Source organism: Lepidochelys olivacea (genome assembly GCF_965140295.1).
Source record: "Lepidochelys olivacea isolate rLepOli2 genome assembly, chromosome: 14".
Classification (NCBI taxonomy): Eukaryota; Metazoa; Chordata; order Testudines; family Cheloniidae; genus Lepidochelys; species Lepidochelys olivacea.
In genome coordinates, this window is record NC_140424.1 from 15378266 (window position 1) to 15404913 (window position 26648).

The window sequence follows — 26648 nt, forward strand, 5'->3', positions numbered from 1 at the left end:
GAGAGAGATCGGCAGTCAATTTAGTGGGTCTAATGAAGACCTGCTAAATCAATCCCTGCTGGATTGATCGCTGTACGTCAATTCCCCAAGTAAGCAGAGACAAGCCCTAAGATGCATCTACACTAGAAGGCCTATATGTGTATTAGGCATACTAGATCTTGAAGCTGAAAATTGTTGTAGTTGTCTATAAGTGGTGAGATTCAGGAAAATCAGAGGAGGATTAATGAGAAAAACCAAATAGAGGATACACTGAGTGATTTAAACTGGTACGTGGCAGTCAAAACTAAGGCCCCTCAGCATTATGGATGTGGTTCTTCAATCTTAGACGTGTGAATAAATCCTGTAGAAGTCACATGATTATGGTTATGCAGGATCCAGCCTCTTCGCTTGCCTATTTGTATCAGCAGCAGTTGCAAAGTTGTACAGTAGAAACAGTGTGTTTCTTTTTGTAGGTGAACTTCAATAAACGATGATGCACTTCTGAATACTGGCATAATGGCACCCTCCAGATCTATGACTCAGGACAAAGCTGCCAGGGCAAAGAAAGCTGGTAAGGAGAGAGCTGCTGGCTGTGAGAAAAAGAGCCCTCCTGAGGATTCCATGGTCCAAGGTGGGAGACTGAGGAAAGAAAAGAGCAATGCCCAAGCTACATCTGAAAAACCCTCTTCTGAAAAAGAGACAGTTCCTTTAGTTATATCTGTACAGAGCACGTCAAAGAGCCAGAGGGAGGCAAGGATTAAGGGAGGCAAAGAGTATGGCCACAAAAAGCAAGCCAAAGGGGAGAGAACCTCCAAGGGCAAGGACAAAAGAGAATTTGGTTCTGGTGGAAAGCATGGAGAAGAATTAATGACCAAGGAGAAGAAAAAAGTAAGGGGCTCCAAGCAACAGGATCTGAGAGGTCCAGGAAGCAAGGTCAGTGTTTGCCATGAGGTAAAGGCCACTGAAGACCGCAAGAAACGTACTTTTAAAAGGAAGCACAGGGAGCACCTGAGTGTGAGTGAAATGGCCATTGAGACTGAGTCTGTAAAGTCCTTCACAGTGGGAAGTACTGAGGGCTCCTCTCAAAAACGCGAGTCTCCTCAGACTGATGGCCATGTCAGTGCTGGGAAAAAATACAATAAGAAGCATGTCTCCAAAGCAACCACTATCAGAAAGTCAGGTTCCCAGCTCCACAGCAGTCTGGAGCTCAGATCTAAGACAGTGAAGTGTGGGGGTGGGGGTGATGGACAGAAGAAGAAACAAGTTAGAAAATCAGCTAGGACTATTTCCAGTGTAAGTGAGGAAGGAAAGAGCCTGGAAAGCTCAGATGATGGGTCTTGTTTTGGCTCTAGAGATGAAGCCAGTTGTAGCCAAGCAAGAAGAAAGAGAGAGACTGGTGATGACAACACCCAAATCAGTGAAGACATGAGAAGCTCTTTGGAAGAAGAACTCTCTATTGAGGAAAAAACTACACAGGAAAATTGGCTTCCGTCCAAAGGAAAAGGCTGCCGAGAGTCTCATGGTGGAAACAACAAAGCAACCGGGGAAAGTGAAAGTGAAAGAGAACAGGAAATGATGGACAACAGGCAAGAATCTGAAGACGAAGAAACTGTCTCAGAAGAGTCTGAGGTAGATGGGAAAATGAAGGAGCAGAATAAAGTCTCTAAGCAAAAAAAATCTACTCTAAGCGATAGCAGTGAGGAAGATTATAGTGCAGGGGCTTCAGAGGATGAAGTCAAAAGCTCAGTGAAGGGAGAAAATGAGAGTGATGAAGAAGAACAGGAAAACCTGTTGGAAAAACACAACAGAGAAGAAATGTCTGAAGATGAGCAAGCTAAATCTGAAAGCAAGGAGGATGAAGAGGATGGTGTTGAAGAAATAGATGACAACAAGCGAGAGAGACCAAGAAGGAAACTGCTGCCTAGCACTGTCAAAGCAAAGCTCCTTAACATGGGCTTGAGCAAAGGCCCTCTGGGAAACAGTTGGGAAGGGAATATGAATGACAGCGGCAGTATGGTGAGAGATGGCCCTGTGTGGCCCACACAACAAATGCCAAAAAAGAAATCCCAGAACCCTGAGACAATAATGCAAGGTGAAGAGTTAGAACACGTACATCAGGATAGTTCTTCCTCAGACAGCAACAGGAGGGTGGATTCGGTGGTTGTGCTTGCAAAGAAGTGCAGTCCTCTCACTTTACAATCCCAGATTCTCCTGAATCTAAAAAACAGTCATAAAGTTGCCCAGGCCAAACTGTTGGCAAGAAGTAAACAAAGTCCTCTCCAGAAGGCAGCAGAAACTAGCTCTGACCTGGAGAAGGTTCAAAAGGTCCCTTCTAAAAAGAGTGCCACAAGAACGTATAAGGCACTTAGGGACTCCAGTATACCTAAGGATCTTGGAGAGCCAAGATTAAGTGTCTCCAATGTTTCAAGCTCCTCCTCTAGTGCTAAAAACCTAGCTGTTGATAAGCAGCATCTTGACAAGAGAGAGAAGATTGGGAAAGTAATTGGAAACGTCAAACACGCTTCGTGTCAGACTCTAGCAGTAAGAGAAGAGATAGCGGAGGAGAAAGTGGTTGAAGAGGCACCCGCTGAAAAAGAGCGAGTGCTGAAGCAAAAGGGCATCCAGTCCCTGCACACCCTTTCGGCATTTAGAAAAGTAACCAACTGGCTCAGCCAAAAACCTCCCAAGAAAGCAAGCCTGAAAGATCGTTTTCTGAGGGCGATGCATGCAGTTGGTATCTCAGGCTGGCTCCTGAAGAAGTTTGGGAAGAGGAGCAGCAAGCCATCTGGATTCAGAAGAAGAATGACGATCAGGATTGTTAGCACCACTGGACTAATCAATAAACAGGGCGGAGCCTCCCCTGGCCCAGCGGGAGAACAGAGAAAGAGGGAGTTGAGTAGCAAAAGCTCTTCTCAGCCATTGCTAGAATGGAATCATCCTCATACAGAGGTGGCAGAGGAGCTGGAAGAAGCCCAGTTGGCTTCATGCAATTCTCCCCATAATGAAGCTAACTCCTCTCTGCAATTGCTAAATTTGGACAGACCTGCTAAGGAGAAGAACAGTGTCACTGATGCCAGATTCGCCATTGTGTTCCCCAGGGTCCATCACATGGTGAAGACAAGAGGAGTTTCTTCCGGGAATAGTGAATCACAGCCGCAGTCAATAGATGTATCTAGCAGAAAAGCAGTGATGTCTGTGCAACCGGGCTGCAAGTTCAAACATGACCTCTCGAAGGAGCAAACCTGTCAGAGGACCAGTCAAGGGCTTCCCCACAATGATGAAATTGATCCATCAATGCCAGGTGATCCGAGTCAAGCAAAATGCCTTGCAACCCAGTACAGAGTGGCTAGGCTTTTGAGCTCCTCATCCCAAGAGATAAAGATGCCCGAGGGGAAAGATATATCCAAATCCCAGTTCCTCGCAAAGGGGCAAAGAGGGCAGTCACCATACCAGGCCACTAAACCCCCGCTCTTCCCAGAGGCAGCTGGAAACTATTGGTATGAGCAGGGCTTCCTTCCACAGGAGGAAGAAGAGGGCTCAGGGGATCTGATGGTCTCTTACTTTGAGGGAGATGTTGACAAAGAGGCTGCAAATCTTATCCAACATGCTGGGTCTGAAGCCCCAGCCCAGGTGCACTGGACTCAGCGGCGAACTCTGGAGTGTGATCCTATGGCATGGCTGAACTCTGAAATGCTGCTCCCACGACTCACCATTGAGAACCTCAGCAAATGGGCCATGTATAAGGACCAGGATCTAGTCAAGACCCACAGGCCGAAGACATTGAGAGAAAGGTGGGAGGCAGAAGATGTCACTGAGGATATCCTTGAGATGGATGTGACATGGAAACAGGTATATTCTGCATTAGGCATGTAAGCTTTAGGGTGCTGTCAACCTGCACACAATTCACAGCCATTTCTCCAATACATTTCAGGTGTACCTGGATGAAAACCACGGGGTGGAGCTTGAGGAGGTTGAAGATCTGTCCAGACTGGAGTAAGCATGTCAGTGATGTTCTGTGGATAGCAGGAAGTGGCTGGGGCTTATTTATTACCCATCAAAGACACTTGGCTCAGCAGCAGAAGGCAAATTGTAGAACATCAGCTATAACCCTAAAAAATGGGGTGGCTTCAGTGCTCATGACTGTGAGGGACGGATGGCCATTTAAACCAGAGGAAGGGCTGAATTATCCAATTTAGGCCCAGGCCTGTATTGAAGTGGGTGGGGAATTGCACTGGTGTAAGGGGAATCACAGCAGTATTGTGCAATCCCTCCCCAAACTCCTCTACGCATAGGCAGAGTACACATTGCTTGCCGCATCTCCAGGGAGGCACGCCAGAGAAAGAGGGGTTCGTAATGGCGATCAGACCCCCTTGGAGGTGCAGACAGGGAACCCCACCTACACTGTAAGAAGCACCCTGTCCGGAAATGGGTTTTCAAGGATCAGTCCATTTACAGATTGGGAAACTGAGGCCCAGAGAGCTGAAGTAACTTTCCTAATAACAGGCCTTGCTCTAACTCCTAGGCCACTATCTGGTAAAATAGCCGGAAACAAAGAGCACACTGTTCTTGTGTGATGTATGTGGTGGAAAAGGAGAATCCGTGGGATGAGACACAGAGTATCTATCTAATGGCCTAATCCTACTTGCACTGAAATCAGTGGCAAACCTCCTATTGGCCAGCTGCAGCAGGCTCAGGCTCTCTAACACGTCTTGTATCACTGGGATTGTTACTCTAGGTGACACAGAAACGCCCATGGGAGTTGCCCACACTGGCCCTGGCAACCTTTAGCACTGCTAAAACCAGTAGTAACTGATGAAATCCACATGGTTGTGTAGCAGAATTAAGGCTGATATCCTCTAGGTTGCAGACAGCAGGGGCTAGCCCAATTGTGCAGGCATGGACAGGTCAGACAGTCCATCCAGGCAGTGTTCTCTCCCTCTCTCTCTCTCTTATACACACGCCCATGTGCAATCCTGAGTCCAGGGGTGGGTGAACAGGGCAGGCACCTTGGGCACTGACTTCTGGAGGCACCAAATGGGGATGGGTTATTTTTTTTCTTTGTTTGCTCGTCTGTTCAGGGTTGCTGAAAACATTTTCCACCCTGGGTAACAAAACAGCTCGGGCTGGCCCTGCTTTGCCTGCCATATTCTGGGCCTACCGTATAAAATCGATGGATGCTACATCTGTTCCCCATCTTGCAGCATCCCTCAGATGATCAACAGACTATAATACACGAGTGAGGTTTGTGGATGAAGTTGGCTGATGGCTCGTGTCTTGTGTTTCTAGGGAGGTCTGTGAGAGCTCCGTCCTTCTGTGTCTGAAGAAGAGATTCCATCGCAATTTCATTTACGTATGGCTGCTAGGTTTTTCAGTTCTTATTCATGTGGGACAAGGAATCTGAGGGTGGGGTTTCCCTTGCCCCGTCCAGCCCTAGCAGGGTACAGTCCACAGGGTCCCAACGTTTCCCAGTAGTGATGAGATGTTGGCGTCACGGGGGTTCACCTGCTGTATCTGTCCAGCATGGGACACCTCTCTCGCTCCTCATGTAGCCCCAGGTCCCCCTCCCCAAACCTCACAAAACTGTTGTTACCTGCTCCCACTATGGTCAGCATGGCCAGTCTCAAAGTCAGCCTCTAGGGGAGGACACAGAGGGACGCTAGACTGTCCCTCTTCCCACAGCCAGCGCAGGATACAACTGAGGCACCAAATGCACCTAGGTAATGGATTCTATCACAGCAGCTCCCCCATAGCTGTATGATTGTTGTTAACCTCTGTACCAATTGCCATCACTCTACGCACACCCAACAGAAAACCAGAGGGTGTGTGTGTGTTTCTGCTGTATGCAATCCAGACAGGGGAGCGCAGAGAGAATGTGGTTGTGGTTAGATAAGTGACTAGGTCAAACTGGAACAACAGATTTGCTCCTTGTATGTCTTTCACACAAGACGTATCTGTTCACTTTTCTGGCAAAGATAAGACCTTACTCTTGTTAGCCTAGCACAGCCAGTGCAGCTACAGGAAGGAGAGTGACCTGGAGTCTGCTCTGCTTTGCCCATCAGCAGCACAACTGAGGGCTCTGATGGCAGAATCTTTACAGCTGCTGTGGAGGCAGAAGCCATCTGGGTTTGCTGGTCCCTCAGTGGGGAGTCTGGAAGGCTGAAGCTAGAGAAACCATCTCACTGGTAGATGAAGCCAATAAGTGGACAGAGAAGAAGTGTGGAACCCAACAGTGTTTGCAGAGTAGTCACTCCTTAATGCTGCAATCTCACCCCACTGTGCTTTGGTATTGTAACCTATTTGGCGCAGGCATATACCGACTGCTCTAAGACCCCTTGAATGGCCAGGCATAATGGGGTGAGCGAGGATGATCATTGCCTTGAACCCAGGACTGGCAGTGTAAAATGTTTGTGATGCAGCCTGGAAAGCCTTGAGTTTCCCTTGATTTTGAGCATTCTTTGAACACCTGGCTCCAGTTTCAGTCTCGGCTAAGTTAGGAGGGAACACCCATCCCTCTTATCCCTTGAATGCCAAATGGGATTTATGGTTTTGGCCTCAAACTATGGAGAACGTGTTAGCTTTGGCCAAGTTTCACTTTGATCCTGAAAGTCCAAATGGAGCTCAGAGGAAGTGTGTGGATGTGAAGAACATGCCCCCCAAATTAACTAAGCCCCTTTGCAAATCAAAACAAATTAGCTCTGCCCAGAATGACTTTGGCTTCCAGAAGTTTAAATCAGATCCTTTAATGTTGCTTTAAAGCTGATTTAATTTTTGTTTTGGTTATGCAATATATACTTGAGGCCTTCCCAGTTATTCTATGATTCTGTGGGATCTGGAATTATTAGGGTTGGAAGAGACCTCAGGAGGTCATCTAGTCCAATCCCCTGCTCAAAGCAGGACTAACCCCAACTAAATCATCCCAGCCAGGGCTTTGTGAAGCCGGGCCTTAAAAACCATCCAGAAATCTCTAATCATCCAGTGGATATAATAAAACCAAACTCTATTTTCCCCCTTCTAGACCTACATTGGGCAAATCTTGGTCTCTGTGAATCCTTTCAAGCCCCTCAATCTCTACTTGGAAGAGGTGGTGACCCAGTATCAGCAGGGGACGCTCTCCAAAAATGCTCCGTATGTATGCTTGTTTCTTCACAACTAAGTCTGTTCATGATTCTTAACCTGCAGAGTCCTGTGTTGCCCCTGGGCTTCCAGGACCATTTCACTTGGCCAGAGGTCATCTCTGGAGTAGGACTAGTGCAGTGCGAAGTGTATGGTACGTCCAGCACAGGGGTACTTGTATGGCACTCTGATATTGTTGCTGTAGGTGCCATATGCCATGTTTTATTGGCTAACAATTTCCACCTGAGGAGCAAAAGTGGGCCTGATGCAAACACCACTGAACTTCAGAAAAGCTTGGACTGAGACCTGAGCTGTACCGTTGGGCTTATCTCTTCTAATGTGAGAGAGACTGAAAAGGACATCACTTCAGAGTCTGTAACCCTAATCGAACTTCTCTCTTCCCCTTGCAGTAACACTCTGAGGGATTAAGATGCCAGAGACTGAAATGAGACATTTATTGAAATCTCCCCTAGCCTGACAAATGTCCCTCCCTGTGTAACACTATAATGATACTCAGTACTTACATATCCAAGCACTGCCTGGCCCAGCTGAGCCACAGTGTTGAGAACAACATCTTCACTTTCAACCAGGCTGGAGGGCGTTTAGCCCATGCTAGTGATAAGACCAAGCTGTGATTGGTGGTTCAGAGCTGGATGCAGAACCAAACAAGTTCATGGATCCTCAGGTAAAATGCTGGCTTACAACCGGGTCCAAAACCCGTTGCAGTAAATGGGAAAGGCTCCCCTTGATTTCAGTTGGGCAGATGCTTTCGTCTAGTTGCTGGATCCAGCCACTGTAATAGCTTCCCTCTTCTAGCTTTTCCTTCAGCTCAAGTTTCCTTCAGGTTTAGCTGAAGGTCCCAGGTTCAATCCCTGCTGATGACCAAAGAGACTGTAGCATCCCTCGGGATTTTGGCAGTAGCATTCCACCATTGCTAACACCAATGCTGCTCTGCTGGAGCTAGCAACATTGGGAGCCCTAGTCTGGATGAGGCTCCTGTGGCCACTGGTTTGTTTAACTTGCTCAGATTGAGTCTAAATGACACATGGCATTTAAAAAGCTGTTGGCTACAGGAGCCATAGTCACACTAGGGTTCCCAAGGTGGCTATTAAAAGTGGAGCTACAGTAGTGAGAGATTTGCCCTCCCATGTCCAGCTATACATATGCTGCCATGGCCAGAGCTGGCACTAGGCATAAGCAGATTAACCAATTGCTTAGGGCCTTGAGCAGCTCAATGAGCCCCCCATTCCCTTTTTATTATAAGAACTTGGCTGTTTTAGTATTGTGGGGAGACAGGAGGGGACAAAAATATTCCTGTTTAGGGCCTCCCAATGAGCTAGCACTGGCTCTGGCCATGGCTCTCGGATCTGAGATTCTGTTACAGGCCCACCTCCAGTGCGGATATCCACGAACTAACCCCTGATACTGTGTTTGTGCAGGCAGGAAATCAGGGCCAAAGTAACAAATGGAAATTTTTTTTTCTGTTCATCTAGACACGTCTTTGCCATTGCAGAAATGGCCTACTCTCTGTCCCAGACTTCAGAGCAAGAGCAGTGCATCGTCATCAGGTAGGAAATGAGGACATTATGTGGGGCTGAGATTCCTCCTCTCCCTCCAAGTTTTTGCCCCATTGAAACAACTGTTCCAGAGGATTGAAAAATAGCACACGTTATATGCATATTTTAACAAGACTCTCTGAGTGATCCAGGGAATTATAGACCAGTAAGCCTTAGATCTGTGCCTGGCAAAATGATTGAATCTATAAAAACAGAACAGCAAAACACCTGGAAGATTGTGATATAATAAGGTTTAACTAGCCAGATTTCGCAAAGGAAAATCATGCCTCACTAATCTCTTAGAATTCTACAAAGCCTTGTACAAGGTTCCATACAAGAGGCTACTAAAGAAGCTAAGAAATTATGTTCTAAGGCAAAGTATTGTCTTGGATCAAAAACTGGCTAGGATACAGAAAGCAGAGAGTAAGTTTAAATGATGAATTTTCATCATGGCACCCAGTTAACAATGGGGACCTCAAGGTTCTAGAGTAGGTCCTGTGTTCTTTAATATATTTATTAATGATCTGGAAAGGGGGTTGAGCAGGTAGGTAGCAAAATCTGCAGCTGTCACTCTCACACCTTGGGGGATGCAATCCAGACCAGCAAGGGGTTGTGTCAGCATTTGCCCTGCAACTCTGGGTGCCTTACAATGCTTTACTGCTATAGCTCCCAGCCTGGTACATTCACAGCCAGCCCACAAGCATGTAGGTCACACGCTGAGTGTGTGTGGGTTTGTGTGTGTGTGCTAGACAGTCCTGGTTTAGCAGCTCTGACCCCAGCAGCCTGTCTACAGCCCCCTATTCTGGCCTCCACCAGAATTTGTTACAACCTGAAAGGTGACCCCACCACGTGCTCAGTCCCAGATTTCCCCAAAGCCGTGTGCTCTGCAATGCCCAGCCCTCTCCAGGACAGTTCAGAGAAATAATAAGGTTCATTGCTCCTTTAAAGAGACAAAAGCTCATCACAGCTTATTCACCGTTCCCTGAAGATACAGTACTGAGTTGTTTATAGTGAAAATAAAACAAATGTATTAACAATAGCACATAGATTAAGTGATGCCAAGTACAAGAAATAAAGTTAGACCGAGTTACAAGCAAATAAAAGTGAAGACACGTTTCTAGAAGTCTAAAACTTAATCTAGCTAGGGATCGGCTTTATTCAAGACTTTTTTCTCATGTAAATTCAGTTCCCAGACACTTCAACCCCCACTTGGTTGAAAGACCCATCTTTCCCAGTTTGCAAGAGCTCTGTCCCCTTGTGTCTATCTAGTGATGGATGCCAAAGATGTCTTCTGTCCTTGCTTATATCTTCCAAAGTTCAATGACCTTGTTTCAAGAAGCAAGATGGCCTTATGCTGTTCTTCCCTCCCTATGGACTTCCCAACCCCTAGCTGATTTCTGTGTAAATGCGGCTTCCACTGTTATTGGTCTTATCTGGCTTATATTTCATTGGAGACAGGTAGATAGTTGCCTTCCCTCCTGCCTGGGAGCGAATCCTGTTTCTCCCTGTTTGGTCACAGACTTTAAAGCCTAATATCATTAAATATCCATATTTCCCCATAAAAATACATACATTTCAGAATGATTATTAGTCACCAATGTGCCATTAGCTTTCAGAGAAGACCTCACTATACACTTTTATAAAACAGTAATACTGTACACAATTACTTGATTCAATTGCTTATCACTCGAGGTTCAGCTCTCCCCCTTCCATCTTTATAGACCAAGAAATCTTTTCAGTGTATTATTTGGATACTCTGTGCAGGACTGCTCAGCCCATCTTAGAAAGTGCATTACAGAAACCTGGAGCGGTGTGGGGGAGGGTTCAGAGAAAGGTGATAAGAACAATCAGTGATCACGCTGTCATGTGATGAGAGACAGGAAAGATTAGGGTGGCTACCTTAGAAAGGAGATGAATAAGAGGGGGCATAAGTCTATGAAATAATGAATGGTCTGGAGAAGGTAGATCGGAGCTTGTGTTCTCCCTGCTGCACAGCAAAAGAACAAGAGAACTTTCAAAGACATGAAATGGTGGAAAGTTCAAAACCGGTCAAATGAAATACTTTTTCACGCCATGTGTAATTTAAACTATGGAATTTATTGCCTCAGGAAGTAATTGAGTCTAAGAACTTGGCAAGAGTCAGAAGGGGTTGGACACTAATATGGATACTGAGAATATCTAGGGTGGTTATAACTAATGATAACGCTGGAAAGGCTGTTAAACCTCATGCTTCAGGGATTAAGCCAATCTCTAACCAGGAGACTAGGGTGAGACCTACTTTGGGAAGTAGATTATCCTACATCTGCCCACTGTGGGTTCTTACACCTTCCTCGGAAGAATCTGGTGCTGGTCACTGTCGGACAGACGGACCTTGAATCTGATCCAGTCTGGCATTTCCTATGTTCCTAACAAACAGCCTTGCCCTCTTGAGGCATCTCCAGGTGCCTCTGAGCACGTGGGAGACATGCCCACTCACAATTGGCTATGCACGATGACATTTATCAGTGTCACTTTTGAAACAATCACCCCAGCATGCAGCACTTCCTGGCAGGGGCGCCAGAACAGGAGGGCCAGGGGGCCATGGCCCCTCCACTTTTTACTGACCATCAGGGCAAGTGATGAGGGGACAGGAGCAAGTGGGGGGGTGGGGTCTCAGGGGGAAGGGGTGGTGTGGGGGCATTGCCTTGGGGATGTGGCATGACATGGAGGAGGCGGGTTCACGGTTTGGGCTCCTGTGACTCACCCACTTTTAGGCCACTTCCACCGCTCATGCTTCCTGGAGTGATGTTGCCATGTTGATCGTGCTGATTGGTTGCCATGGCAAATACATTGCTGCTGGAAGAAATCCTGTCTGGGTAGATGAAACAGGATGACATAAAATTGTGCTGACTGGCTCTGTGGGATGTACGACATCCATGGAAAGGTTAATATGTAAAGCCAGAAGCCTTAAAAGGTTGCTTGATTACAGTGCCCTGCCCTCAGAGTATGGTCAGACTGTCAGCCAATGACAGTTTTGTTTTTATGATGTCAGCCCGTTTATCTTGTATTTCTTTGGTTGCATGTTGTCACTCTGTCTGGCCCAGGGAAGCTGTGTGAATGGATAGCTGGGAAAAGCTAGGACTCCCCTTCCACAACCTGCTTGTGTAGTTTGAACTTAGCTGCTCATCTTAGGCCTGAGCTGATTTCCCCACAGACTGAGGTGGGAAGGGAAGTGGGTTGGCTCTGGATCTGGGGTTTTTGCTTGGGCCAATTTTTCTAACTTGCTGCCAGACTTTTAAATATTATGGGCCAGATCCTGAGTTGTTGTAAATCATTGTCTTAGGCAGAGCTATGCTGACTCACACCAGCTGAAGATCTTGCCTAATTACTCTAGGCACAGCTAGTCCGATTCTTATAGCCGTCTCTGATCCTTATCCCTTTCTCCCCCAGTGGGCACAGTGGATCAGGTAAAACGGAAGCTGCCAAAGCAATCATGTGGTACCTGAGCACCTTGTACCAGAGACAAGACAGGCCTGGGATCAGGCAGGTAAGGGGTGGCTAATGTTTCTATGTACTGTGACACAGGCGCTGGCTTCTTCCTTTCCCAGGGGGTTCTGAACTCCCACTCAGCCCCAGGCCCTGCTCCCCTCCACCTATTCCCGCCCCTGCCCCTCCTCTTCCTGCCCCTACCTTGCCCAGTCCCACCCCTTCCCCTTAGTGTGCTCCGTCCCAGCTCCTCCCCCTCCACCCAGCTCCTGCATGCCATGGAACAGCTGATCGCAGCAGGTGGGAGCCACTGGGAGGGAGGGGGCGAAGTTGATTGGCAGGGCTGTCAGTGGGCGGGAGGCGCTAAGAGGGAGGAGCTGGCTGCTGGTGGGTGCTTAGCACCCACTAATTTTTTTCTGGGGGTGCTCCAGCCCTCCATCCCTGGAGCACCCACGGAGTCGGTGCTTATATACTGTGATGTGTGCTTATAGTCATGTTATGTAATGCACTACAGGAAGGTGCTCAGATACTATGGTGATGAGCACAATATAAAAAACCGAATAGTATAACATGGAATAGAATGGATCAGCATGGAGTAGCTAACATCAAGCTGACCAGGACTGAAAAACACAAAAGCAAAGCAGGGGCTCACACTGTTCATGTCTGTTCTTAAGTTGGAGGTAGAGAAAGAGGGGTGAGTGTCTGGCATCAGAGTGTGGCTGGCCATGTTCACCATGAAGTGGAGCACTGGGGGCCACATGTTTCAGTCCATGTCTTTTCAAAGGTAGCTGGTCTAGCAGTTCAAGGCCCAGACACCAGCCTGCTAAGATCTGGGGCACCAGGCACTGGTGTCTAAGGCCGGCTTGAACCAGTGAGAACATTTTCTAGCTTCACTTTCACCCACTGTTGTGGGTGAGCAACAGCCATCGATAGTTACACTGATCACGTGACCTGAATCTCGATTTGGAATTCAGGTCACATGAGTGCAGACCCACAGGAATGTAGTTTGAAAGAAGCTGGAGTCCCAGTGATGTCAGTGGGGTGTAGGCACCTTTGAAAACCTCCTTGAATGTATAAGGACGCAGAGTGAATTCACTGCTCTTGGGTGCTTGGTGCACAGCTTTAGAACCCTATGCCGATTGTTCACAGGACAGGCAGCGGTAGAAGCGGCACAAGCTTCCCCATCCTACACATCCCCTCTGGCTTGGAAGGCCCATCTGTAAGGGCAAGATGGTTTCAGTGGTCTGTTCAGGCTTCTGAACTGTCTCTCTACCAAGATCGCCAGAAAAGGTTCCAGTTATGGCAGAGATGGTTTTTGTGAAGCTGGCACCTACCTGTCAGGAACTGAGCAACTGAAAAGCAACTTGTGTCATGCTTAGGTCACTAGGTCAATTTGTGTCATGCTTAGGTCAACTTATGTCATGCTTAAGTCCACAGTGAGGTGGGAATAACTATCAGTCACTGCCAGCCTGGCTTTGGGTCCAGCTAGTGACCTAGTGCTAGAGGCTCCATATCGTATTACTGCTTCCTTGAGCTGTATCCCCTGGCTGGGTGTTGGATACACCTTGTGTTTCTGGTCATGTCTTTCAGTCCAACGCCATTGGGACAAGGACCATCCCTTTTTTCTATGTTCGTAGGGTACCTGGCACTATGGGGCCCCGGTCTCTGGGCAATGCCACAGTGTTATCTGGTTGTCAAATATAAGTTCTTGTATCCTCCGCCCTCTCCCAGCCCTGTGACGTACTGCCCATTCTGGAGAGCTTTGGGAATGCTAAAACCATCCTCAACGACAACTCGAGCCGCTTTGGGAAGTTTCTGCACATCCACCTGAGACCGTGAGTCAAAGGGCACTGCCCTTAGCCAACAATGCAGTGATGCATGCTGGAGCTGGAGGAGAATGAGCCAGGCATGCACAGGAACAGATCCAGTGCTAATTTGCTGGGAAGTGAGTTGTGCAGGGGTGTTGTGCAACAACAGCCCTCCCTCCCCCACACTTTCTATGGGGGGCGGGGTCAGCTTGCACCGCTGGGTTTGCTTTGAGTTTTGTCTACAAAAGAACACATGAAACCTGCAAGATTTCCCTGCTTGAAACCACCAAGCCCCTATCTATTGTGCTCTCCTTATTACAATAGCACTGAGATCAGGGCTCCATTGTGCTAGGTGCTGTACATATACCCAGGGAAAGAGAGTCCCTGTCCCAAAGAGCTTACAGTTTAAATAGATGAGACTATGGGGGAGGGGAAACAGAAACATACAGAGATTAACAGACTTGCCCAGGGTCACACAGCAGGTCAGTTGCAGAGCGAGAACCCAGGTCTCCTGACTCCCAGTCTAGTGTGCCCTGCCTGCTGGACCTCTGTCTGCTTCAGAGTGACAAGTTACCATGTTTGAGACCAGTTACAACACAGTAGAAGCTGGTGAGGTTCTGGTAACATGGCTGAGTCTTGCAGTGCAGAGAGGACTGAACAGTCTTAACTGTGGAGCTGTAGCATGGGCTTGAACCAGTGAGAACGCAGTGGGGCTCGGGCGGGCTCAGGCTTCGGTCCCCCTTCATGGGTCATGAAGTACTTTTTGTTGTCAGAAGGGGGTCGCGGTGCAATGAAGTTTGAGAACCGCTGACCTGTCCACACCTACCATGCTGCTCAGCCATGTTTGTGTCACTGCATTCCAGGAAAAGCTCCACCATTGCCTTGCCAGCTGGGCAGCTGCTGCAAACCTTCCTTCTTGGGGAGGGCCCTGGGGTACATGTGGTGGAAACTGGGAAGGAGTCAACTTAGAAGCTATAACTTTGACATGGCAAATACTTTATAAGTAAGGGTCTGTAATAAAACCATCCCTACAGCATAACTCCCATGTAATGTTTAGGTCTCTCCTAAACTCCAGCCCCTACAGCACCGTAGGAGCCAGAGTCATGGATCAGGACCCCACAGTGCTAGGTGCTGTACAAACACAGGGCAAAAAGCTGGTCTCTGCCCCAAAGAGCGTACAATTTAAGTATAAGACAAGAGACAACAGGTGGATCTAGACAGACGAGGGAGCACAAAGGAACAGTGAGCACATACGTGTGGAGAATGGTTAGGGAACGTGCACAGGTTACACCTGGGACCATTTTGGGGATTGCTCAGTCTGGATCTTTTTGGTTTGCTGTGTGTAGAGAAGGGAGATCCAAGTGCCCCTGAATTTGGGGAGGTTGTTCACAGTCTAAGCCTGGATCCAGATGCATATTCTAGAGCTGGCTCCTTTCTCTATAATGGAGCTGCTCCAAGATCCCAGCTCTGAAGACCTCTAAACTTTGGAGTCGATGGGCTTTGAAATTCAAATCCAAGTTTTGCATCTTGGATTTGTATCTCTGGGTAAGGACTCCCTCTGCCTGGCCCCCTGTACAGAGTATATGGGTCTCCAGCAAACCCTCAGTCTTCTCTCTCAGAACCCTTCCCCCCTCTCTCTCGCACACACAGTGGGGTCGTGATGGGTACGTCCATCTCCCAGTACCTTCTGGAAAAGTCCCGCGTTGTGTTTCAGGTAAGAACCAACCACCCCCACTTCCCCAGACAGGTCAGAATCTCTGCATGTCTAGGCTGTGTTTGTGGATTAGGGTCTATGTTAATTACCAAGTGCAAGGAATGCCTGCAGCTTCTCTAGTCAGATGGCAAGAGGCAGGCCCTTAGTCCTAGTGGAAGGTGGTAGAGTTTCAGGTTAGCGTTAGCGTTAGTCTCATGTGTCACCTACATGGGCTGAATCTAGTGAGGGCACAGGTTGAGCTTTATCAAGGTGTCTGCAGCCCCTCCTATGGTGGAGCCCTCCATGCACCACTCTGCTGCCCTGCAGCATTCCCTGCTGGGCTAATCCTGGGCCTCTCCCGCGCAGATGCTGCCAGCTGTGATGAACTGTGTGGTGCTTTTGTGAAATGGACAAAAATCTATCAGGGCCTGGGTTCAGACACTATTGACATGGGAGCATAGGTGCCCAGAGATGATGGACTAACCCAGATGGCCTTGCCCCCATTCTACTTCTCCATCCAAGCCCCCTATCTGTTTTTTTTTGTATGGTAAGATAGATCACAGGCCTCACAAACACTTTACTCAGCTGTAGTGTCTTTTTTAAATGTCCAACCATTACAGCACTTTCAGCACGTTCTCAGTAAACCCAAATCTAATTAGGTGATTTTCAATGACTGACTTGATTAAACCCATCATTACCATTGCCAAACAATTTCTAGAACTGCGGTAAAGAAATTATCTCACTGCTGCTGTCTGTTTGACATCGGCGCTGCACAATGCATGAATCCCATAACTATTGTTTATTTCTATAGTGCCATATTAATGTATTAACTAGGGCTATCAAGCAATTAAAAAAATTAATCGTGATTAATCACACTTAAACAATAGTAGAATACCATTTATTTAAATATTTTGGATGTTTTCTATATTTTCTAATATATTGATTTCAATTACAACACAGAATACAAAGTATACAGTGCTCACTTTATTTTTGATTACAAGTATTTGCACTGTAGAAAAACAAAAGAAATAGTATTTTTCAATTCACTTTATACAAGTACTGTAGTGCAATCTCTTGATCATGAACGTTGAACTTACAAATGTAAAATTATGTAAAAAACAACAAAAAAAACTGCATTCAAAAATAAAACAGTGTAAAATTTTAGAGCCTGCAAGTCCACTCACTCCTACTTCTTGTTAAGACAATCGCTCAGACAAACAAGGACAGGCGTTCTCATGGCACTGTTGTAGCCGGCGTCACAAGATATTTATGTGCCAAATGCGCTAAAGATTCATCTGTCCCTTCATGCTTCAACCACCATCCCAGGGGACATGCGTCCATGCTCAATGACAATCCAAAGCAGCGTGGACCGAAGCATGTTCATTTTCGTTATCTGAGTCAGACGCCACCAGCAGAAGATTGATTTTCTTTTTTGGTGGTTTGGGTTCTGCAGTTTCCACATTGGAGTGTTGCTCTTCTAAGACTTCTGAAAGCATGCTGCACACTTTATCCCTCTCAGATTTTGGAAGGCACTTCAGATTCTTAAACCTTGGGTCGAGCGCTGTAGCTACCTTTAGAAATCTCCCATTGGTACCTTCTTTGCATTTTGTCAAATCTGCAGTGAAAGTGTTCTTAAAATGAACAACATGTGCTGGGTCATCATCCAAGACTGCTATAACATTAAATATATGTCAGAATGTGGGTAAAACACAGAGCGGGAGACATACAGTTCTCCCCAAGGAGTTCAGTCACAAATTTAATTAACACATTATTTTTTTAATGAGCATCGTCAGCATGGAAGCATTTCCTCTGGAATGGTGGCCGAAGCACGAAGGGACATATGAATGTTTAGCATATCTGCCATGTAAATACCTTGCATGCCAGCTACAAATGTGCAATGCAAATGCCTGTTCTCACTTTCTGGTGACATTGTAAATAAGAAGAGGGTAACGTTATCTCCTGTAAATGTAAACAAACTTGTTTATCTTAGCGATTGGCTGAACAAGAAGTAGGACTGAGTGGCCTTGTAGCTCTGAAGTTTTACATTGCTTTGTTTTTGAGAGCAGTTATGTAACAAAAAAAATCTACATTTGTAATTTGCACTTTCATGACAGAGATTTCACTACAGTACTTGTATAAGGTGAATTGAAAAATACTATTTCTTTATCATTTTTACAGTGCAAATATTTATAATAAAAAATAACATACACTTTGATTTCAATTACAGCACAGAATACAATATATATGAAAATGTAGAAAACATCCAAAATATGTAATACATTTCAGTTGGTATTCTATTGTTTAACTGTGTGATTAAAACTGCGATTAATCACAATTAATTTTTTTTAATCACGATTAATTGTTTTGAGTTAATCGCATGAGCTAACTGCGATTAATCGACAGCCCTAGTATTAACTGAAAGGGTTTGCAATCTAGTATGTATGAGGTGTGTGTTACAGTACCCCCCCGTGTCACTCCCCAGAGGATGAGAGTTGTTACTGCATCCAGCTTGCAGAGTCGTGGCTCTCGAGCTCAAGCTGTAGCAGGTCATGTTTTTAGATCTTCAAGTCCCCAGTTCAATCTCTGGCGTGTTGGCCAGGCTCAGCTAAAGTCCATGTAAACTGCTGTGTTCCTACTGGGCAGCATAACATTTGTTGCAAGTAATGTTCTGGCATGCGTGAGTGTTGAGTTAAACTGCTTTGGAGACTGATCTGGGAACAAGAGTAGCTCCAGAAAGATGTCTAGAAGCTGGTAAAAGTGTTTCTATCATTCTTTGGAAAGCTTTTCCCCCACTGTTTTTTCTTTCCCAGGAGAAATGGATGATTAGTAACAAATCCTCCACTTAGGTATATTTTTCCTTAGACGAAGATACAAGGACAAAATGTGCCCTAACTTAACATCAGTCTAAGCCCTTTGGGCCAGGTTCACATGCAGGGTTGCCAGTTTTCGTTGGACGTATTCCTGGAGATTTAATCACATGACATAATCTTTAATTAAATATTAATCTTTAATTCCTGGAGACTCCAGGCCAATCCTGGAGGGTTGGCAACCGTATACAGCTGGTGTACAACCGGGTAGCTCCACTGATGTCCATGAAATCACATTGATTTATACCAACAGAAAATCTGGCCTACTGAAGTTAACAGGCATTATTTGGCTCAGATTTGCAGTAGGGATAGGAGAACCCAGTATGGTTAAGTAAGAGCTCCCTCTATCCCCAGCAGCTTGAACTATACTTCTTAAAGTTTATTAAAAGTTCCATTAATTTTTCTCTCCCCCTGCTCTGCTTGGGTATGCAAGGACCAGCAGTGGGAGCCCTGTGAAGGGGGTTGTTTGTTTCTGTCCTAGTTACAGGAGGCACTGGATGGAAACTTCAAAGCAAGCCTGTTCTTTTGCAGTCTGCAGCCTGGCTTTGCAGAGCCCAGAGGTTTGCATGGGTTCCGTACTTCAGGGGATTTGTCTGATGAAGTTTTGACTTCCCGTAGCTCTGAGATGCGATGGGGTGGTGGAGCGAGACGTTTGGCCCACAGTGTGAGTGATCTCCTTTCAGGCCCGTGGCGAGAGGAGCTACCATGTGTTTTATGAGCTGGTGGCAGGGCTTCCTGCAGAGCAGAAAGAGAAGCTTTTCCTGCACGAGGCAGAGACTTACTTTTACCTGAATCAGGTGAGTGAGGGGGTGGAGCGAGCTGCTCCAGCAGGCAAGGGAGAGACATGGTTGAACCAGTACTTTAGTCTCTGATCAGCCTGGTGCTGGGGACCCAACAGGAAACAGGTAAGATGATGAGCTCTGTGCTTCCTTCCTGGATTGCCCCTCCTAGAGGTGGCACACGGTTACGTTTTGGATCTTGGCTGCCATCTGCACTGTCTGGGCCCCCCTCGCTTTTGACCCAAGGAACGTGTCTTTTTGATGGAGAGGCTTGGTCCCTGTCACTTCTCCTCCCTCTCCCATCATTCAGGTTCCATTGCCTCTTGGAAAAAGCCATGTTATTGGGACTCTTGTTTTTATATGGGTCATCTAAACACCGAGGCCCTATGGCTCCACCTATCTAAGAAAACCAGTATTTCCAACCCCAAATGTTCAAAAACCATGAGTCAGGCTCACTAAAAACCATGAAATTATGTAAAAATAGATTTTTGGTGTTCTTTTAATTTGCCTTCTGCTTTTTGAGCCTTTAGGGTGCACTGGGGTTATGTTTTGAAGCTTTCTGCACAGCCACAAGGGCTAGAAATGTACTTTTTCTTTAAGAATGAAGGCTGAAATCCTCACATATCCAATTGACTACAGGAGCTGGGGCTTTAAGGAAAACAATAATGATCATGAGACTCATAACAAAATCATGAGAGTTGGCAACACTGGAAAACAGCTTTCTACAGTGAGGTTAACCTTCTTTTGGCTGGGCCCACAATCTTCTGTTGGCTAAAAAGGATTGGGGTGATGTGGGCTGGATCAAGGGACCCTCTCTTTACCCTTTGTGGAATAAAACAAAGCACCTGAAGAAACTGAATGGCAGTACATTTAGAAGCAATAAAAGGCAGTGTTGGTTAAGGACTTTGTCTACGTGGGGAAATTGACCAGCATAGCTATAACAAAGTAATTATTCTGAAAGAATCACTTTTATTCTGGAATAAACAGAACATCCACACAGAGGAGTTACACTGGCATAGCTGAAGTGGAGTAATTATTCTGCTACAGCTATGCTGGCCAGTTTCCCTGTATGTAGACCAGCCCTTACACAGCTCTGCCATTTTGAGGACTCAGTCTTTGCCTCACCCATAATTAGATTAGTATCAGCTTTCCTCCTAGCAAGGATGGGACAAGTACCCTTAATGACTTGATTGTTCCTAGGAGACTAGGGCAATTAATGGCTCAACATGCTCAATAGCTTCACATTAGACAATTACAGCATGTTAAAAGATCTCTCCTTGAACTGAACATTATTAGACCTTTCCCTAGCAACCCCCGCAGGAAGGGAAAACCAAGCAGAATGGTGCTACATTTTAGTTAGCTAGCAGCAGTTCTCACACTGTGGGTTAGGACCCCAAAGTGGGTTGGGACCCCATTTTAATGGGGTCGCCAGGCTCAGCATTAGACTTGCTGGGACCCAGGACTGAAGCTGAAGCCCGAATCCACCCCCATCCGGGGTGGCGGGGCTTGGGCTGCAGCCCCCTCTCCTCCTCACTCGAGGCAGCAGGGCTCGGTCTCCGCCCCCCTTCTGGGGTCATGTAGTAATTTTGTTGTCAGAAGGGGGTCACGGTGCAATGAAGTTTGAGAACCCCTGAGTTACAGATAATGATGTACCTGGAAAGTCCCAGTGAGAACTGACATGGTAAGGCCTGTTGAGAAGTGTGGGAAGAGATTAGGGGAGAAGGGCAAAACCTCTCCAGTCAAACTTTGGGTTTTCAAAACAAGGAATAGTTTGGATCTTGGTCTCTCTCTCTCTTTATTTGATCCACCAAAGTTCAGAGTTGGGGGTCAGTTGGGAGCTCCCCCCACCCCCTTGCAGCACTGCAGGATTGCTGGGCATGTTTGCTTAGCACTTCTACAACACCTCTCATCCCAGAGGCTCAAAGCACTGTGTGAAGGTAGGCAGGTATTATTGGAGCCATTTTTGCAGAGGGGAAAACTAAGCCACAGAGCAAGGAAGGGACTTGCACAAGGTCACAGTAAGATTTGGTGGTGGAGGTGGGAATAGAACCATGATCAGTTCTCTCATTATGAGACCATGCTGCCTCTCACAATGAACGTCAGTATCTTTTTTCTGTGCTCTGAGGTATCTGGTGTTGAGTGCTGCTGGTTGCCCAGACCGGTGGTCTGATGGGCTAGGACAAACCTATGTGCCTTAAGCCAGGTCTAATCTACGAAGTTAGGTTGACCTAACTACATTGCTCAGGGCTGTGAAAATGTTTGCACCATGTGTGACATAGTTAAGTCAATCTAAGCCCCAGCGTAGATACCGCTAGGTGGTTGGAAAGAGGTGAGAGAGGTGAATTCACTACAATGATGGATGAACACCATCCATTGCTGTAGTAAGTGTCTACACAACAGCACTACAGTGGTGCAGCTGCAGCATTTTAAGCGTAGACAGAGCCTTAGAGTTTGAGGGGAGGGACCATTCTCCCCTTTGTACCGAGGGTCCCTCTCTTTGTCGTGACCCTGGCTGATATGGGGCTGCTGAACTCCCCTTCCAGTTCCATTCTGCCTTTGTCATCCCCACCGCTGGCGGTTTTTAAGAACAGGTTGGATGCCCCCTGTCAGGGATGGTCTAGGCTTATGTGGTCCTGCCTCACCGCAGAGGGCTGGACTTGACTTCTTCAGGTCCCTTCCAGTCCTGCAGTTTTATGATTCTATCACCTGTGATTTAACCCACTCTTATCTGGAGAAGCCTCAAGTTGCTGCCAGGACTGGTCTAGGAAAAATAGTTCAACTTCAGACCTCCTGTGGTCTGAAGCTTTCCCATTGGAGAATCCCTGTACAACCCTTATTTACCACTCAGTCATCTGGCATTTTATGAGTTTTAGTTAAAGTTTCCCCTGCTATATTTCTGACAAGGCAGGGCCATTGGAGATGTCCCCTTTAGGAGCCCAGCTGGTCCTTCTGCTCTGGCTCAGCCTGCTGGCGTGTCCTAGGCTGAATTGGTGGCATCAATCTGATTTCCATGCGATTTATTAATTTGTTTGTGAAACACCTGCAGTGTGCATGGTGCCATTCAGAGAATAGGGCGGTGGGTGCCGGCGTATGACCCCAGATAGCTAATACACGCAGATAAAGAGAGAACCTGCCCCAAAGAGCTTAAAACCTGAGAGAGAAGAGACTGGCCACACTGGGCAAATACAAGAGATCTCCTTCTGATGGTCTCAACCCAACCCAATGCAAACCGGGGCCAAGTGTAGCCTAGTATAAGCAGCCAATTGGGTTCTCCCTCTCCCCACACTCGTTCCTACATGTATTCAGATTATGAGCTCCCTCTAGTGGCGTTAGATTGTAGGTCACCATGACTGTAGGGCAGGTTCTAGTGGGAGAAGGATTTGGGCTGAAGGGAGAAGGCTGCTGCTCATATACAAATGTCTGCAGCAGCAGTAGCTGAGGGGTGGTGGAAATTGACATCAGGGTAAATTCCTGTCAGCAGCAATGTTTCCTCATGTCATGTTTGCCCCAGTGTGGAATATGCCATGTCAGGAGAGGGAGAGAGCTCCAACCTGGAGAGAGGCCCAGTCTAATATGCCAGGTCTGAATACCCTGAGGCCAGGAGTGGTGGAAGGGCCCTAAAAGTGTGTGTGTGGGGGGGGGGGGAGTGGTGCCTGAACTGTGATGCTGTCCCCTGTGCCACCACCAAGGCCCTGCCTCTCGCCACCCCTTTTCCCCAAGACCCCGTCCCCTGCTCGCTCCTTTCCATCCCCCCGATGGGCCCAACCCAACCCCCTGAGCTCTGAAACCCAGATCTGAGCTTTACAATTTGGACCCCTCTCTAGTGCTGGGCAGTGATGTTGGAGCAAGAGGCTGGTGTGAAAGGGCCGTGGGTCCAACTACAGGCTTTCGTTTGTTCTCTCAGGGCAGAGCATGCGACCTCTCGGGGAAGCAAGACGATCGGGACTTTGTGGTCTTGGTGCAAGCTCTGCAGGTGATTGGCCTCTCAGATGATCAGCTGACCTCCATCTGGGCAGTGCTGGCTGCCATCCTGCAGCTGGGGAACATCTGTTTTACCTCCTGTGAGGTATGTTAACACCTCACCAGTTTGGCAGTGACTAATATCGAACAGGTTGGCAGCCTCGTGTGATGGGGCTTGGGACAGTAGTCTCAGTTGCACACGGTCATCTAGAGCCCATCCCCCTCCTTCAAGACTGCAGCAAATACTCAGGGAAACAGAGAGCAGAACCCAGATGGCTGGGCTGCCAAAGGATAATTAGAGCCTGAAGAGCTGATCTACAAGCCAAAGGCAAGATTTTGCCCACTACAGTGTGACCCACCCCTATGCAGTGGGATGAGTTCAATTCTCTGCAGAAATGTGCTGTTTAAGTGTGGGACTCTGTATCCAGTACAAGCTTGGACGCATTCTTCTTCCCCATGATTTAGAAGGAATCCTTTGGCCTTGCAGCCATCCCCAGCGACACGGAAATCCGGATTGTGGCCAATTTGCTGCATGTCTCAGCAGATCTCCTCCAAAGCGCCGTCACTCACCGAGTCACGGTGAGTACCGCATGGCCCCTTCAGCCCGCTCCCCGTCGTCCTGAGGGACTTCAGTGTTGAGGTTGCATTGTGTAGAAGGAGTGCTTGTGCTCCAGCCCAGTGCTCTTTCTGCAGAGGGATCTGAGCAGCCTGTCTGCTGGCGTCTGCTTTACTGTTGCCTCCTACCGAGTGATGCAAGGGAGGTCACAGCTGAAGAGCCAGGCCTCCTATCCAGTTGAGCACAAACATGCTGCTGCTCCTCATTCCCAGGAACAGACTGTGCAAGGGCGCATTTTCTTTCTCCTGCGCTACTGCAGAGGCGAGCAGCTCATATTTTCCCATGGCATGCAGTCTTCAGTAGCCATGGATTGAGATGCAGTGTGATATGCTCCTGTTGCAACAGATTGCACCCCTGGCCAGGCCAAATTATGCTGCAAAACGGGCCTGTTTATTAAGGAGTTCATATTTGTGCCTATAGTTAAAATCTGGGAGGAGCTAGCATCCACAAACCAATTCTTAATTATCATCAGCATCCAAACCTTCCAATTTAAGAGATTTACCAACAGATTCCTTCACTCCCCATCCCCTACATATACTGAGTCAAGAGCCTGACCAAAGCAGTAACTCTTACAGGGGCTCTGAAGTGCATTGAACTTGGGATCTGGCAGTATGCTGGAGGGAGAAGGCTCCCGAAGGGGTGGGTCCTCCGATGAAAATGTCCTGGCACTAGGGTAACCAGATAGAAAATGTGAAAAATAGGGACAGCGGGTGGGGGTAGTAGGTGCCTATATAAGAGAGAGCCCCAAATATCAGGACTGTCCTATAAAATCGGGCCACCTGGTCGCCCTACCTGGCACCAGCCCTGGAGGGCTTAAACTCTGGGAGTTGACAGCAAGAGCAATCTACTGGAAAGTGACTCCTGCAGTGGGTCATAGAGGAGATTTGATTGGTTTCATTCTTATTTACACTAAGGCCCCTTTCCGTCACTCTGGCCATGTAAAAAGACCTTGAAGTGGGCTTTACATCTACACCTACTGTAAGACCCCTTTATATTGCTAGACGTGTAAGTGTGCCATAGTGCACATGAGATTCCGGCCTGATTTGCTGTCTCTGACAGCTGACTCCCAGACCATGAAGGGACCTATTAATAATGTTCTATTCTAACTTTCACTTTGCTTTATCCAAGGAATTTCCCAGGCAAAGAGCTTTGTTAGGTTGAATCAATTACTTACAGGTTTCCGGACAAAAACATTTCCCATCAGCCTTTTATAACAAATAGTGCCTCTTTCTATCCAGGTGACGTCTTATGATCATATATTCACCCCTTTGTCTGTAGAAAGTGCCATTGATGCCAGGTAACTTCCAATGCTTTTCTCTCTTTGTCTTTGTTTGGTGAGATAAGCCCAAATGTGTTGTCTTGATGGTAACTTGCTTTGCTCTTCTCCCCCACCAAGGGATGCCATTGCCAAGGCTCTGTATTCCCTGCTCTTTGACTGGCTTCTGGTGAAGATCAATGAGTGGCTAGCCCCCGGGGAAATGGACAGCTCTCTGGGCATTGTCGACATATATGGGTTTGAGGTCACTTTCTGGTTACATTATATGTTCTTGGAGCTATTGAAAGGGCAGTTTGAGCTTCTGGTTCATTTCTTAATCTAGAAGGGGAGATCATAGGTGTTGGGTGTGAGGAAAGACAGTGTCCCCTAAAATGTGGGGTCCTGTGTATTTGGAATGTCTGTAAAGCACCGTGTATACTTTCAGTGCTATAAAAATAATAATGCCTAGGGCTAGCTTGGCACTGTGCGTGCCCGCTCATATGTGCGTACAGATGGCCAAGCGACTTGGGATTAAATCAGAACAAGCCCAGGTCTCTATCCAAAACTTGAACTGAATCCACACTACACATCTGTTCCGGTTTCTACCGAGTCATGACAGTACCTGGCACTTTACAACACATAAACTGTATTGAATATAGATCAAAAGCATGGCCCCAAAGAGAGTGTTGTAGTTGAAAGACAAGAAAGTTGTGTGTGGCTGTTAGCAAGACACTAATTTAAACCCAGTGTTTAGGCTCTGGTTAAAGAAGGTCTTACAGAACCTAGAAACAATAGAAATAAATTCCTATGAAAATAGGTTGGATTTAACTCTTCCCCAGCAGCCCCAACCCTGCCATGTTGTGCTAGCGGAGGGGAGCTGGAGAATGAAACTTGCCAGATCACTTTCATTGTCCAAGCCCAGAGAAACACCAAAAGTCAACATGACACATGCACTTGATTTAAAAATAGAATAAAATTCAATACTGGCTGTTCCCAGTAACATAAGTAAGAAACTTGTTTCTTGTTGAATATGATTTTTAACCTGACAGTGCCCGTTCACCCCTGGGCACTCTGATGAAGTTGAAACTCTGTTGGGTTAACACTATTTTATTTTATTTTATTTTATTTTATTTTTTAATTTGTTGTTGTTTTTCACGTATCCCTGTTTCCTGCTCTCATGCCATAAGGGCCCAACAGCCACTGAAGTCAATGGAAAGACTCCCATTGATTCACAGGGCTTCGGATCAGACTCTGGAAGCAGGACCTATAATGGAAGTCTTGTGAGACTACTAATGTATTGAAGTAACACTTCGAAGCCCTAATCAATTCCTGGAGCCCCACTGTACCAGGTGCTGTACAAGCATGAAATAAAAAGACAGTTTCTGTCCCAAAGAGCTCCCCATCCGAGCTTCCCAGACTCACGGAGGGTGGAGAACAGGCAGATCTGAGCATGGGTAGGAGTTATGTCTGTCCGAGAACTCGGACTCTTTTGCAGGTAGCTCATCCATGCACTGTGGAAGGGTGTGTGTGTGTGTGCGTGTGCCTGGCTGTCCATAT

The 26648-nt window shown here is 47.0% G+C and overlaps 1 protein-coding gene across 1 annotated transcript in view; it reads left to right on the plus strand.

The window, feature by feature from the left end:
- Positions 1–495: 495 nt before the first annotated feature.
- Positions 496–26648, plus strand: part of MYO15B (myosin XVB) — a gene marked incomplete at its 5' end in the record, with an annotated part of 79978 nt that continues 53825 nt past the window's right edge. Inside the window, 13 exons of the mRNA XM_084646555.1 lie at positions 496–3828; positions 3911–3972; positions 5266–5329; positions 6995–7104; positions 8586–8660; positions 12078–12174; positions 13845–13948; positions 15572–15635; positions 19165–19278; positions 23165–23326; positions 23686–23799; positions 25075–25133; positions 25233–25356. Coding sequence (XP_084502681.1) covers positions 496–3828; positions 3911–3972; positions 5266–5329; positions 6995–7104; positions 8586–8660; positions 12078–12174; positions 13845–13948; positions 15572–15635; positions 19165–19278; positions 23165–23326; positions 23686–23799; positions 25075–25133; positions 25233–25356 — 4482 coding nt within the window. The remainder of the gene's footprint in view (positions 3829–3910; positions 3973–5265; positions 5330–6994; positions 7105–8585; positions 8661–12077; positions 12175–13844; positions 13949–15571; positions 15636–19164; positions 19279–23164; positions 23327–23685; positions 23800–25074; positions 25134–25232; positions 25357–26648) is intronic.